Below are 15425 nucleotides of genomic sequence, written 5' to 3' on the forward strand. Positions count from 1 at the left end.
CTGGTCTGCTAAGGCATTTGCAATCTGAGATCAAGGAGGATCAAGATTGGTAGCCATAGATCGACTTCTCCTCCATAAATCTGTCCAAGCCCCTTTTTAAAGCTATCCAGGTTAGTGGCCATCACCACCTCCTGTGGCAGCATATTCCAAACACCAATCACATGTTGCGTGAAGAAGTGTTTCCTTTTATTAGTCCTAATTCTTCCCCCCCAGCATTTTCAATGAATGCCCCCTGGTTCTAGTATTGTGAGAACTTTTAAGTTGTTTAGAGACTCCTTACAGTTAAGAAAAGTGGCATACAAATTCAAACTCATCTTCTTTTCCTCTGTATGAAGCCTGCTGGGTAACTTTGGGCCATCCCAGTTACATCTACAGTACATGGGCGTACCATAATATTTTCAGTGCTTGGGGCCTCTAAAGGTCTTCATTGGGCCCTGCTTGGGTCCAGTCCAGAATAGAGCCACTTAGCACGCTCTCCAGAGTGCTGTGTTTTGGGAAAGGACCGTGCACCTGTCTAGCATTCAGAAAGTCCCATGTTCTATCCTTCTGTTAAAAGTATCAGGTAGAAGATGAAGTGAAAGATCTCAGCCTGAGACTCTGGAAAGCAGCTGCAGGCAGAGTAGGCAATACTGCCCTCGGTAGACCAGCGGGGTCTGATTCTATACGAGGCAGCTTTATGTGTGTGACATCTGCCTGATACCCCAGAGAGGTGCTGCTGGACTGTTTAGCCATGTTTAGATGTTTGAAGGGATGTCATGTTGGTGAGGGAGCAAGGCTGTTTTCTGCGGCTCCAGAGACTGGGACCAGGAGTCATAGGTTGAAGTTGCAGGAAAAGAGATTCCACCTGAACATCAGGGAAAACTTCCTGACAGTGAGGGCTGTTGGATAGTGGAATTCACTGCCTTGGAGTGTGGTGGAGTCTCCTTCTTTGGAGGTCTTTAAAGAGAGGCTGGATGAACATCTGTCAGGAGGGCTTTGATTGTGAGGTCCTACATTACAGGGGGTTGGACTGGATGGCCCTTGGGGGTCTCTTCCAACTCTATGATTCTATGACTAGCTAGAGAGTATTGCTCCTGGAAGACCAATGATCTGATTCAGTGTAAGGCAGATTTCATGTTTTCCTGCGTCACCTCAGCCAGCCAACCCCGGCCCACTCCCTCCCACAGAGAAGTCCCCTGTTGCCCTCTCCTTGGGGCTTTTTGCCTGGTGCACCCCACTTTGGGCCGCCTGACCTCTGCTTCTCCTGTTCAAGCTGATCGTAATGGGCCAATGTCTCTTCTTCTTCTTCTTCTTCCTCGTCTCCCTCAGGCCATGTCCAAGCTGGGACTGCGGCAAATCCACGGCGTCACCAGAATCACAATCCGCAAATCCAAGAATATATTATTCGTGATCACCAAGCCGGACGTCTTCAAGAGCCCGGCTTCCGATATCTACATCGTCTTTGGAGAGGCCAAGGTAAGTGGGGTCGGGTGGGGAGGCCCTGGACTTTGGGGATGGGGCCAGCTTCCTCACCCCAAGTTGCTAGTCTAGGATGAGAAGCTGCTTGACAACGAGGCCTCTCTGGGCTGCTCCTAACAAAGTGTCTCTTGCAGTGCAGCGAATTCAGAAGGCGGCAGGAAGCCACGTCTGTCCGTTACACCAAAATTAGAAAAAACTTCTTGTGGGCCCTGAAAAAGAGGAGGATCAGAGCAGATTTAGGTTTCATTTGCAATTGTGCAGGGGTCTGCAACCTGTAACTCTCCAGATGTTCATGGACTACAATTCCCATCAGCCCCTGCCAGCATGGCCAATTGGCCATGCAATAGTGGCACATTAGAACTGCATTACCCGTGTCTAACTCCCAGGGAGAATCAACATGTTCTTATGTTCTTTTCTCTAACATGTCACTCAGGAAGACCAACCTGCAGTGATTTATGCAGGAAAAAGGCTGTGTTTGTGTCTGTCCCTCTTTCCTGTGTCAACCAAATGAAATTCTTCAATTGATGGGACGATCAGGAATGCCTCTCCCAATGACTGTAATTCCCAGACTACACAGAAGATATAGACCAGGGATGGCGAACCTTTTCGAGACCGAGTGACCAAATTGCAACCCAAAACCCACTTATTTATCGCCCAGGGCCAACGCGGCAATTGAACCTGAATAACCCCCTCGAGAAGGGGCCAGCCTGCTGTAGCCTCCAGCAAGTCCCACATGTGCCACAATGCACCTCTCTAGCATCTCTGCCGCCCCCCCCCCCCCGAGCAGCAGCCGCCTGGAGCACAGGCACCAGGTCTGCCAGCCGAGTCCTCCTTGCTCATTGAGGTGCACGAGCATCAAGTCCAGCAGCCCAGGCCAGCCTAGATGTGTGTGTATGTGGGGGGGGGGGCAATTTCCCCCCCAGATGATGAACTCTGTGCACGTGTGCCCACAGAGAGGGCTCTGAGTGCCACCTCTGGCACCCATGCCATAGGTTCGCCATCACTGATATAGAAGACGGTCCTTTAGTTGCCCTGGTCCCAAGCCATGTCATAAGAACATAAGAACTAGCCTGCTGGATCAGACCAGAGTCCATCTAGTCCAGCATTCTGCTACTCGCAGTGGCCCACCAGGTGCCTTGGGGAGCTCATGTCATACTTTGCAAGCCTTTGTAAGCTTTTTGCACAGAGCTGCCTGGGCAGGTTGGGATACCAGAGGTGCCCCTAGGAGCAATGGAACAGCTGTGGCCATAAGTTCATTTGTTTCCCCCTCCCACACCACCACTTGCCAGCTCTGAGCCTTTGACATGCCCTACCAGGGCGGCTGGGACTCGCTTCTGGCTACTCCTTGCTGGAGGAGGAGAAGGAGAAGAAGAGTTGGATTTATATCCCCCCTTTCTCTCCTGTAGGAGACTCAAAGGGGCTGACAATCTCCTTGCCCTTCCCCTCTCACAACAAACACCCTGTGAGGTGGGTGTGGGTGAGAGAGCTCAGAAGAACTGTGACTAACCCAAGGTCACCCAGCTGGCATGTGTTGGAGTTCACAGGCTACTCTGAATTCCCCAGATAAGCCTCCACAGCTCAGACGGCAAAGCGGGGAATCAAACCCGGTTCCTCCAGATTAGAGTACACCTGCTCTTAACCACTACGCCACTGCTGCTCCCAGGCAAGGAAAAGGCCCCGTGGGCCTCGGCCAGGTTTTGGCATCCCATTGTGTTCTTCCGTGTTTGGCTTCTGCAGATTGAAGACCTCTCCCAGCAAGTGCACAAGGCGGCTGCCGAGAAGTTCAAAGTCCCCATGGAGCACTCGCCTTTGATCACTGAAGCGGCCCCCACCCTCACCATCAAGGAGGAGAGCGAAGAGGAAGAGGAGGTGAGCTTTGAGGAGGAAAGGCGGCCGGGGTGGGGGGTAGGGCTGGATTCTCAATGCTTCCCAGGGTCTGCTGGGGAGAAGAGGAAGAGGAGGAGTCTGGATTGCTACCGTGCTTTTCTGTCCTGTAAGGAGTCTCAAAGTGGCTCACAAACTCCTTTCCCATCCTCTCCCCAGAACAGACACCTTGGGAGGTAGGTGGGGCTGAGAGAGTTCCAAAGAACTGTGACTGGCCCAAGGTCACCCAGCAGGCTTCATGTGGAGGAGCAGGGAAACAAATCCTGTACACCGGAAAGGAGGAGTGGGAAATCAAACCCAGTTCTCCAGATTAGAGTCCCCCTGCTCTTACCCACTCCACCATGTTGGCCAGTGGCTGGGGGCCTCTGCTCCAGGGCTCTTGACCAGGCACCCAGAGGGCATCTCCTTCTTGGTGATCTGCCAACGGCTGAGTCCTCCGTCTAGCCCAGGAGTCGGGCACAGACTGGCAGCAGTTGCCCACGGTTCCACCAAACACCTGTTGAGGAGGCCGTGGGGGTAGAGCTCGAGGACTCCGGGTGTGAAAAGCATGCGCTACTGGATGGGCTACTGCATGATGGGGCTGCCCCAGTGGTGGGATCCAAAAATTTTAGTAACAGGTTCCCATGGTGGTGGGATTCAAACTGTGGCATAGCGCCAATGGGGCTGGGCGGGGCACGATGGGGGCGTGGCCGGGCATTCCGGGGGTGGGGCATTCCTGGGCAGGGCTGTGGCAAGGATGCAGCCACTGCGCCGGTCCTTGGGCGGGAAACGAATTCACACAGGCACAGGCTGCCACGCCCGCTGGTGCACCTCCTGCTAGACTGCTTCAAGTTCTGCATGCTACTGCTGAGAGAAGGGCGTAACTAAGGCAAAATCACCCATTAGTAGCCCCCTCTCAACACACACAAATAATTAGTAACCTACTCTCGGGAACCTGTGAGAACCTGCTGGATCCCACCTCTGGCTGCCCCCTCCCCTGTCCAGAAGTTCGGTTGTACGATTGAGTCACATCCTGTTGATTTCTTGCAGTCCCAGGTCCCTGGACAGGTATGAAAAACAGGCAGCAGAAAGGCGCTCAAACCCCAGGGAATACAAACGTGACGAATTAAGCTCTGGGTCCGTCAAAGTCAGTATTTGCTGTGCCTGTTGAGCTCCTCCCCAAAATAAGCAGACTCAGGTGCCGAAATCAGGTTTATTGCACCAGAGTAAATGAACAGGATACACTCCAGAGCTCTGCCGAATCTAAGAGTCACACACAAAGTAGCCAACTCCCTCTCCTAACTGTCTGCCCCAAAAGTGGAAGCATTCAAGCTGTGCGGCTCTTCCAAGGTCAGAACCTCTTCCAAGGAGCCGGTGTCATCTGGGTAGGCTGGGAAGATCCATGAGTGAGAACATAAGAACAACAAGCCAGCTGGATCAGACCAGAGTCCATCTAGTCCAGCTCTCTTCTACTCACAGTGGCCCACCAGGTGCCTTTGGGAGCTCACAGGCAGGATGTGAAAGCAATGGCCTGCTGCTGCTGCTGCTGCTTCTGAGCACCTGGACTGTTAAGGCATCTGCAATCTCAGATCAAAGAGGATCAAGATTGGTAGCCATAAATCAACTTCTCCTCCATCAATCTGTCCAAGCCCTTTTTAAAGCTATCCAGGTTAGTGGCCATCACCACCTCCTGTGGCAGCATATTCCAAACACCAATCACCGAGTAGCCATCTCGTAGCGAAGCAGAGGCACAAGCAAGGAGTCCTGTGGTGCCACAACCTCCCAGATCCCCTGGGGTCAGCAAGGCAAAGCCCCAGCAGGTCAGAGCTTAACAGCATGCCTATTCAGACTGGCAGCATCACCCACCGCCAGATTCTTTCAGTTGGTGGTGCAAGGGCTTGAACCCGAGACCTCTTGCTCTACCTTTGAGCCATGGCCATTCCTCCAGAGGCAGGGCACTTCCTGTCTGAGCATGGGAGCTGCTGCCCCAGTCTTCTCTGAAGGCAGGGCATGGGCAGTGATGAAAAGCGCTACTTCACCTCCACACTGGGGGGAAGAATTAGGACTAATAAAAGGAAACACTTCTTCACGCAACGTGTGATTGATGTTTGGAATATGCTGCCACGGGAGGTGGTGATGGCCACTAACCTGGATAGCTTTAAAAAGGGCTTGGACAGATGTATGGAGGAGAAGTCGATCTCTGGCTCCCAATCTTGATCCTCTTTGATCTCAGATTGCAAATGCCTTAACAGACCAGGTGCTCAGGAACAGCAGCAGCAGAAGGCCATTGCTTTCGCATCCTGCCTGTGAGCTCCCAATGGCACCTGGTGGGCCACTGCGTGTAGCAGAGAACTGGACTAGATGGACTCTGGTCTGATCCAGCTGGCTTGTTCTCATGTTCTTATGTTCTTACAAGGGCCTGTAGGAGGGAGCAGAGTTCTGAGATCTCCTGGGGAGCTCAGAAGGAAATAGTGCAGGCGTCTGCAACCTGCAGCTCTTCAGATGTTCATGGACTACAATTCCCATCAGCCCTTGCCATGGCCAATTGCAGACGCCTGCCCCAATGCAACAACACACCTTCACTCTCTTGTCTCTTGGCGTCCACCTGGCTGCAGCCAGACCTCTTTGGGGAAGTGGCTCTCATAATCCCCAAAGCGTAAGCTTGGTTGGTTGTGGTGGGTTTTCCGGGGGGCTGTGTGGCCGTGGTCTGGTGGATCTTGTTCCTAACGTTTCGCCTGCATCTGTGGCCGGCATCTTCAGAGGTGTATCACAGAGGGGAGAGTGTCACACTCTGTGTCCAGCTGAGTCTTCTACCCCTGGGTTTCCTGCTAATACTTGGGCATTTTGTTGCGGGAGCCACAGCCCTGCGAGAGCCCTCCGAGCACCCAACCAGATTGATGGAACCCTGCCCATTTCGCTCTGCTTCTCTTGCTAGGTGGACGAAACCGGTCTGGAGGTGAGAGATATCGAGCTGGTCATGGCCCAGGCGAACGTGTCCCGGCCCAAAGCAGTGCGGGCGCTTCGGCACAACAACAACGATATCGTCAACGCCATCATGGTGAGTCTCGTGCTGGGGAGAGGGGACCGATCTTTTAGTGGCACTTGTTCTAGGGCAGTGATGGTGAACCTTTTCAAGACCGAGTGCCCAAACTGCAACCCACACCCCACTTATTTATCGCAAAGTGCCAACACGGCAATTTAATCTGAATACTGAGGTTTTAGTTCAGAAAAAATGGTTGGCTCCAAGGCGCGCATTACTCGGGAGTAAGCTTGGGGTAGTCGGTGGCTTTGCTTTGAAGTAACCATGCAACACTTCGAATGGTGAATCATGACCCTAGGAGGGTTTAGAATGGGGGTCTGCAACCTGCGGCTCTCCAGATGTTCATGGACTACAATTGGCCATGCTAGCAGGGGCTGATGGGAATTGTAGTCCATGAACATCTGGAGAGCCGCAGGTTGCAGACCCCTGGTTTAGAAGCAAGCCCCATTGCCAGCAACCGAGCTTACTCCCAGGTAAAGGATTGCACGTTCGTTCTTTCCATAAATATCAGTGGGGTTTAACAGTACTTAACAGGGTTACCCACATGTCGTGCCCAGCGGCCCAGGCCAGCCTAGATGTGTGTGGAGTTATTTTCCAAAATAAATCCCACCCCATGACGAACTCTGCATGCGTGCCCACAGAGAGGGCTCGGAGTGCCACCTCCGGCACCCGTGCCATAGGTTCGCCACCACTGTTCTAGGGGAATAGCAGCTGAGTGGGCAAGTTTCACAGGAAAAGATGGCATTTGGAATGACGGGAGACCACAGAAATCTGTCTGGGGTAGCCCACCCACACGGAATGTCGTGGTCATCCCCGGAAGGGCCCGTGTATCTGATCCAGCTTGAAAACACGGCAAATGTCGACTGAATCTGGACTCTCTCTTCTTCTTTCCCCCATCTTGTAATTGTGACCCCCCCTCTTGTTCTTCCTTGCAGGAGCTGACCATGTAGCGACTGGCTGGCAGGTCTCCCCCCACCCCCAGCCTCTGCCCCCCCCTTCTGTATAGATGCACAGTTACTTCTATCCAATACAGCTGTCATTCGTAAGGACTGCAAATTACTAGTCCTGACTCTTCTGCATTTGAGGCTGCTGCTGCTGCTGCTGCTGCTGCTCAATAAACAGTATATTCACCTGAACTGCACACAAGCTTAGGCGTCCTCTTTCGGCGAGGAGGGGGAAGGCGTCTCACTGTGCTCTGACTGCTTTTGAAATGCATTCTAGGTCCTTGTGGAGAGAAGGTAAACACAAATTCTTAGCCTTGCTGGCATTCTCTTGGAACAGTGCCTTTTGCCTTTCTTTTCCTTGCCTCTGAGAACGTGCCCAATGACTTGCCATTTTTAAGTAAACTAAAACTTCTGTTTGGGATTATGGGGTTCTGAAAAAATGTTCTTGCTAGGTGGACGAAGCAGTGGCGTAGGAGGTTAAGAGCTCGTGTATCTAATCTGGAGGAACCGGGTTTGATTCCCCGCTCTGCCGCCTGAGCTGTGGAGGCTTCTCTGGGGAATTCAGATTAGCCTGTACACTCCCACACACGCCAGCTGGGTGACCTTGGGCTAGTCACAGCTTCTCAGAGCTCTCTCAGCCCCACCCACCTCACAGGGTGTTTGTTGTGAGGGGGGAGGGCAAGGAGATTGTAAGCCCCTTTGAGTCTCCTGCAGGAGAGAAAGGGGGGATATAAATCCAAACTTCTTCTTCTTCTTCTCCTTCTCCTCCTCCTCCTCCTCTTCTTCTTCTTCTTCTGTATGAAGCCTGCTAGGTAACCTTGGGCCATCCCAGTTACATCTACAGTATATGGGCATACCATAACATTTTCAGTGCTTGGGGCCTCTAAAGGTCTTCATTGGGCCCTGCTTGGGTCCAATCCAGAATAGAGCCACTTAGCACGCTCTCCAGAGCGCTGTGTTTTGGGAAAGGACCATGCATCAGTCATAGTGCACCTGTTTAGCATTCAGAAGGTCCCATGTTCTATCCCCAGCACCTTCTGTTAAAAGGACCAGGTAGAAGTTGAAGTGAAAGATCTCAGCCTGAGATCTTTTCAGTGGAGGCAGGACCTTTCAGGGAGGTCGCAGTAGCTACCAAGTAAGGGGTGTGGGGGGTCTAGTTCACATCACCCATCCATAACACATCGATGTGTCACATCTGCTTCTGTTGGTGGGGGCCAGAAGCACAGAAGAATTGGGCGGAGGGTTTCATTTCTTTCCTGATCCCTTTTCTCCTCCAAAGAGTTCCCTGCTCTGCTGCCTGTTCCCTTCGTGTGTTTTCAAAGTTATCTCATCAGTTGAAGAAGCTGAAAACAGCATATCAGTTCCCAAGGGCCCAATTTCTGCTACTTGATGGGTAGGTAGGGGAAGAGGGTGCATCTCTCTGTTTGAGAGCCCCGAGGCAGCCGGGTTCTGCTTCTACATAAGAACATAAGAACTAGCCTGCTGGATCAGACCAGAGTCCATCTAGTCCAGCTCTCTGCTACTCGCAGTGGCCCACCAGGTGCCTTTGGGAGCTCACGTGCAGGATGTGAAAGCAAGGGCCTTCTGCGGCTGTTGCTCCCGATCACCTGGACTGTTAAGGCATCTGCAATCTCAGATCAAAGAGGATCAAGATTGGGAGCCATAAATCGACTTCTCCTCCATAAATCTGTCCAAGCCCCTTTTAAAGCTATCCAGGTTAGTGGCCAGCACCACCTCCTGTGGCAGCAGATTCCAAACACCAATCACACGTTGCGTGAAGAAGTGTTTCCTTTTATTAGTCCTAATTCTTCCCCCCAGCATTTTCAATGAATGCCCCCTGGTTCTAGTATTGTGAGAAAGAGAGAAAAATTTCTCTGTCAACATTTTCTACCCCGTGCATAATTTTATAGACTTCAATCATAGCCCCCCTCAGACGTCTCCTCTCCAAACTAAAGAGTCCCAATCGCTGCAGCCTCTCCTCATAAGGAAGGTGCTCCAATCCTTCAATCATCCTCGTTGCCCTTCTCTGCGCTTTTTCTATCTCTTCGATGTCCTTTTTGAGATCTGGCGACCAGAACTGAACACAGTATTCCAAGTGCCCGGAAACCACACAGTCCTGTTCTTTTGCTGTCAGGTCACAGTGGACTTATGGCTTTATATAAGGGCATGACAATTCTTGCAGTTTTATTCTCAATTCCTTTCCTAATGATCCCCAGCATAGAGTTTGCCTTTTTCACAGCTGCCATGCATTGAGTTGACATTCCCATGGAACTACCAACTAAGACGCCCAATTCTAGACTGCAGACAGGGGACGCTGGGGGCCAGGGTGCATGTGTGTTGTTCAGGTGATGACACGAGACACCTGCACCCCCTCCTCAAGAGGGTGGGCCATAGCAGGGGTAACTGCACCTTAGGTCTGTCGATGAGGACCACCAGGCTACGGTCTCCCTTGTCCCACGATGTAGTAGCCTCTTGTTGGGCCAGCCAGAATGGGAGGTGGGGCCCACAGGAAGCAAACCAACCCCCTGGCTTTAATATCCGTGCTTGATAAAGTCTGTCTAAATCTCCTCCTCCTCCCGTTAAACAGAAGGTCTTTGCTGGACATGCCCCACTGCCTCGTCTTGCTGTCTTTCACGAGGTCAGGGGCGCTGTGTCCGAGGAGGCCACGAGTCCTGACAACCGCTCCACCCGACTGCACGGCTTCTGGTGTAAACTCTAACAAGGCTTGATCTGCGAGCACTAGAACAGTGGTGGCGAACCTTTGGCACTCCAGATGTTCATGGACTACGAGCTTTTCCCTGGACATCATGCCTGGCAGCGTGCCAGGCATGCGGTGACGGCATGATGGCGAGGCTGACGTAATGATCCATGAATCATCTGGGCCTCGTGCCAAAGGTTCGCCACCACGGCACTAGAAGCTTGGCCTGTCCTTCAAAAGAGGGTTTGCAAAGTGATCCCAGCGCGCTGCAGTTTTAAGTTGTGCAGCAAATTAAACCTGTATTTACAGCTGCACTGATGCAAGAACAAGAAATTGCTTGCAGCTTGAAAACAGGAATAGGGACAGCCACATTTTTTTTGGGGGGGGGAGGCAGGCAAAAGACAGCAGCTTGTATCTGATGCAAGAGACAGAAAGCACCACTGGGCATACTGCTTGGCCAAGCGAGTTAACTGCTGCTGCCTTCCACTCCTCAACATGTCTCCCTGCACAGCCTGGAGACTTGCCAGCTCCTTGGGGCACGCCCCTTCCCCTTATGCACTTGGGCTACCTTGCTGCTGCTGTACTAAAAATAACCAGAGGGGGGGTGGGGGTGGGGCGGAGAGCAGCCCGTTTGTTGCAGCACAGCCTGATGCCTCAGACGCGGGCCTGCCGAGAATTGCCTGCAGCCAGGGACGGCGGCCACACAGCAGGCAGCGAGAGGAAGGGTGGGCCTTCACCTTTCCACCTCCACTCCGTCTCGCTACCAAGACCAGCTCTGCTGCTAGCCCTTCGAAAGGATAAAAGTCAAGCAAGAGGCCCAGTTTGGAAGGCTAAACGGCTCCTCCCTCCCTTTCCTCGCACAGCCCCAAGGCAGAATGTCTGGCTGTCCCGCCCCCTTTTGAAGTAAAAGGGTGAGGGCAGCCCCAGGGCCCTCTCTATGGTGGCCGCAGTGGCGTAGTGGCTAAGAGCGGGTACACTCTGATCTGGAGGACCCGGGTTTGATTCCCAGCTCTGCTGCCTGAGCTGTGGAGGCTGATCTGGGGAATTCAGATTAGCCTATGCCCATGGTGGCGAACCTTTGGCACTCCAGATGTTATAGACTACAATTCCCATCAGCCCCTGCCAGCATGGCCAATTGTTATAGACTACAATTCCCATCAGCCCCTGCCAGCATGGCCAATTGACCATGCTGGCAGGGGCTGATGGGAATTGTAGTCCATAACATCTGGAGTGCCAAAGGTTCGCCTACTCAACTGGCTCCATGTAACTCCCACCTGCACGCCTAGCCAAGTAGACCTTGGCTGGGCTAGCCACGAGCTTCCTCAGAGTTTCCCCTCAGCCCCACCCATTTACCTCACAGGGTGTTTGCTGGTGAGGGGGGAAGGGCAAGGGAGAATTGCTCAAGCCCCTTTGGAGTCTCCCCCCTGTGAGAGAAAGGGAGGATATAAATCCAAACTCTTCTCCTTCTTCTAAATAGAAGAGGGGTACCACTGTTTCCTGAGTTGTGTAGAAGGACCCAACCCTCAGCCAGGACATGCGCAGCGGCAGTGCTCCCCAGATCCACCGGCGACCTTCTGAACATCCTCCAGAACAAGCCCCCCATTCCAGGACCACCATGCATTGGAAGAAGAGGAGGAGTTTGGATTTATACCCCACCCTTCCTCTCCTGTAAGGAGAGTCAAAGTGGCTTACAATCTCCTCTCCCCCCCCCCCAACAAACACCCTGTGAGGTGGATGGGGCTGAGAGAGTTCTGAGAGAACTGTGACTGGCCCAAGGTCACCCAGCAAGAACGTAGAAGTGCGGAAACACACCTGGTTCACCAGATAAGCCTCTACTGTCAGCTCCAGGTGGAGGGAGTGGGGGATCAAACTTGGTTTCTCCAGATTAAATCCACCTAGCTCTTAAATAAACTACACCACTTTGGCTCTCAACAGCTTTCCAAACCTAAGTAGATCTTATGCCCAGCCAATGCTCACTGTTTTCCTCAGCAAAGTGACCTGCAGTGTGTGCTCTCTTAGGGGCCAGAGACTGGGGACAGGCCTACACCTCCCACACTCCCTGGGAGTGTAGCTTCAGGCTCACTGGCGTAAGAACCTGCTGACGCCAGTCAGAAAAGGGCCACTGCCTAGCTTTTTGCTTGCAACCTGTGTGCAGAAAAAAAAATGGTCTTTTTCCTTGTGAAAGCAGCTCCCTCGGTTTTCCCCACTTAAGGAAAAAGAAGAGAGAACACCGGCCAGTTTCTAATCTTCTTGCCCCTGGAAATCTTACGGCAGGAAACACACATACAAAAATCAGGGTGCCTTTATAGGTATAATATATATACAGTGCATATACATTATGTATATAGTTCTTCCATATCTCGTTTCTTTTAGAAAAACAACACAGCCAAAAAACCCAAAGAGAACCTATTTCCCCTTCGGGCTTTGCTAGAACACCTTCCTCATCTGGAAGCAAACAAATCGTGGACTCATACAAAAACTCCCCGAGGGCCCTCAATGCCCTCGGCGACCGCCTCCCTCCCAAAGTGACCAGGAAGCTTGACCAACGCTGCAAACTGGCACGGGCTTGCTGGGGGGCCGGGTCTGTGGGATCCTGCCAACAATCCCACATGGTTGGTGCCCCAAAGCCCCACCCTCTTCCCAGTCAGCTGCCAGAGGCAACCCACAGGCAGTGAGGCATGGGGATGGCAATCTCGGGCAGAAACTCAGCCTGAATGACCCCCCCCACTGCCCCCCCCCTGTACCCCCCCCCTTACTGGTTGGGCCACCGGCTGAGCCTAGTCTCGATCCCCACCAGGCTGTTTTTTCAGCCAGCAGGGCTCCGCCAGCCAAAGGAGCAGCCTGGTGGGGCAGGGCCAAGGAGAGGGGTGGGCAAATCTCTGCCCCCAGGTGACCAGCTGGTGATGCTTCAGGGACACAAGGACCCTCGCTGTCCCTCGCGTGAGCACTTTGCCTCTGCCCACAGGACCGGATGCTCAGAGTTCTAAAGAGGAACGGCAGCATCGCAGCCTCTGGGGGAAGCAAATCTCCCCATAAGGCAGAAGATCTGAATGGACTTTTAACTGGAATAAGGGAAGTTACCTGCCAAGGCCGGCTCAGCTTTCTCAGACAGAGACCACCTGACTGAAGGCCAAGAAGTTAGAGCAGGGGCTGGGGTCCTCAACCACCGAGGGCAAAATGTCCCCTCCCAACCCCGGCCAGCAGCAGTAGTGGCACTGAAGCCAGGAAAGACAGCCCGGGACACTGCGGGTGAGGTAGCACCACCCACCCACCCGACCGACCTCCCGGCTTGCTAAGGAAAGGTCAGTCGGCAAGAGGTACAGTCGGCTTCCACTGAGGTCATAGGCACGCCCACCAGACGCACTACAATTAAGGCCACCTTCTGGTTTGAATTGGAAACAACTCCTGACAAACACCTGGAATATTAAGTTATTCACATTGCGGTAAAACTTCATTTAAAAAAATAGAAATGTCGTGGTGCAATGTCAGTCATTGGTTGGCTGCACGGCTGGTTGAGAGGTTCCTCTCGGCTTTATATCCTCAACCGCCCCACGCCTCTTCTAGCGGCTCTGGCTTCTCTGACAGTTCAGGACCTCGGGGAGAAGAGAGTGGGGACACTACCAATGCAGAGCCCTGCTGGAAACTTGGTGCACCCTGCCGTGAAAGCTTCTTTGCTCACATCTCAAGCTCCTTCACAGAAGAGGCGTCACAGCCACTTGGAGAGCACCAGGTGGATTCCCAAGAGGAGCCAATGGGTGTAAGGTGAAGGTTTAAGGGGAGGGGGGAAAGAGCCATACAGGTGTTCACCTACAGCTTTCCCCAGAGACAACGTGGGGATGTCATCCCTCTAGGGTGTGTGGGTGTTTGTGTAAAAGAAAGCAACAAAGCCCTCCTTGGTGTGTGGCCGGGTGGCCAGGGCTGCCCACCTGAGTCCCTCTCCAGACCTCAGGATTTCAGGAAGAATCGTGGTCCATGCTGCAGCCAAGAGCTTCAATGTCGTTGCTTATGTCCGAGATCATGCGGTCCCATTCATCCCCCTCCGAGGGAGCCGACTGGTCATCCGAGCTCCCCGTGGCCCCGTTGCCGTTGGTTGTGGAGTTGGAGGCGGAGCTCACTGTCCGCCGGTACCTCCCAAAGCTGTCGGTGATGATGCCCCGGCCGTCCTTCACCCCCAGCGGCCTAGGGAAGTTCCTCAAAAGTACGAAGTCTTCGCAGAAATTGAACGGTGTCTAAGGCTCAAAGGGGAGAGATTCAGGGGAGGAAAAGAAGCAAAGCGCTTAATCCACTTCCATGTCGCTGAGGCCAGTCAAATGACTTGGACCCCATATTTCCCCCCAGAAACAGAATAACCCCACCCCCACCCCTTTCTGAACCCATTAAAGCAAAGCACTCACAGCCTCCTAAGGGGCAGCTGTATTTAACACATCCCACAAACACCATTTGCTACAGCAAGAGCTGGTCCATCTTGCTGATGTGAAGTTACAATCAACTTTGGATCACCAAAAAGAAGAAGAAGAGTTTGGATTTGTATCCCCCCTTTCTCTCCCACAGGAGACTCAAAGGGGCTCACAATCTCCTTGCCCTTCCCCCCTCACAACAAACACCCTGTCCAGAGGTCAGGTTAAGGGCTGAGAGAGCTCCAGTAGCTGGCAGACTTAGCCAGGAGTCAAGGTCTAGGCTGGATGGTGTGGAGTGCATAGGGCTAATCTGAATTTCAGATAAGCCTCCCAGCCTGTAGCTGCAGAGCTGGGAATCAAACCCGTTCCCTCTAGATTAAATACACGAAGCTCTTAACCCCCCCCCCACGCCACTGTTGTGTTTTGAATTTCAGATGTCCTAGGGCTTGCTAGGAACAGGGTGCTGTGAGGGATGGCTGCCGAAAGGTTTCACGGGTCACTGATTCATCTGGTTCTGGTGGGTTTTCAGGCTATTGTTTGTTCGGTGGGATCTTGTTCCGAACGTTAGGAACAAGATCCACCAGACCATGGCCACACAGCCCGGAAAACCCACCAGAACCAGAAGTGTAGGAGTTCTGCTGCTCAAAATACCCACCTCTTGAATTGCTGGCCAGAGTCTCTTTTCCCAGAAGTATGGTGGCTTTGAATAGGACCTAAATATTGATCCCACTGATTGAAGGGAAAGGGACGTATTGTAAGGGGGTCGGGAGTGGCCTCAAGATGCATCCTTGTAGGGTCGACAAGGCAAGAGATGTTCAGAGGTGGTTTGCAGTACAGCAACGTGAGATTTTCTTGATGGTCCCTCATAGAGGCATGGGGGGGGGAGTCGCCCGGGGCAACACATGCTCTGGGCACCCCACCCCCCACCCCACTTATCCAGCAGGGCCTGCCTTGGGCCGCCTCTGAGCCCGAGCCCGCCAGGCTGCTGAAGTTCAGGGGAACACATTCAGTTGCCGTTTACTGAA

The 15425-nt window shown here is 52.9% G+C and overlaps 1 protein-coding gene across 1 annotated transcript in view; it reads left to right on the forward strand.

Moving 5' to 3' along the window:
- LOC125440800 (NAC-alpha domain-containing protein 1-like) overlaps window positions 1–7502 on the forward strand; it is a 45204-nt gene extending 37702 nt beyond the window's left edge. The window contains exons 6-9 of the mRNA XM_048510807.1: window positions 1309–1455; window positions 3196–3327; window positions 6257–6379; window positions 7297–7502. Of these exons, the coding sequence (XP_048366764.1) occupies window positions 1309–1455; window positions 3196–3327; window positions 6257–6379; window positions 7297–7311 (417 nt within the window). The 3' untranslated portion in view covers window positions 7312–7502. The remainder of the gene's footprint in view (window positions 1–1308; window positions 1456–3195; window positions 3328–6256; window positions 6380–7296) is intronic.
- Window positions 7503–15425: the final 7923 nt, after the last annotated feature.

The sequence above is a fragment of the Sphaerodactylus townsendi genome, linkage group LG11 (genome assembly GCF_021028975.2).
Source record: "Sphaerodactylus townsendi isolate TG3544 linkage group LG11, MPM_Stown_v2.3, whole genome shotgun sequence".
Lineage (NCBI taxonomy): Eukaryota > Metazoa > Chordata > Lepidosauria > Squamata > Sphaerodactylidae > Sphaerodactylus > Sphaerodactylus townsendi.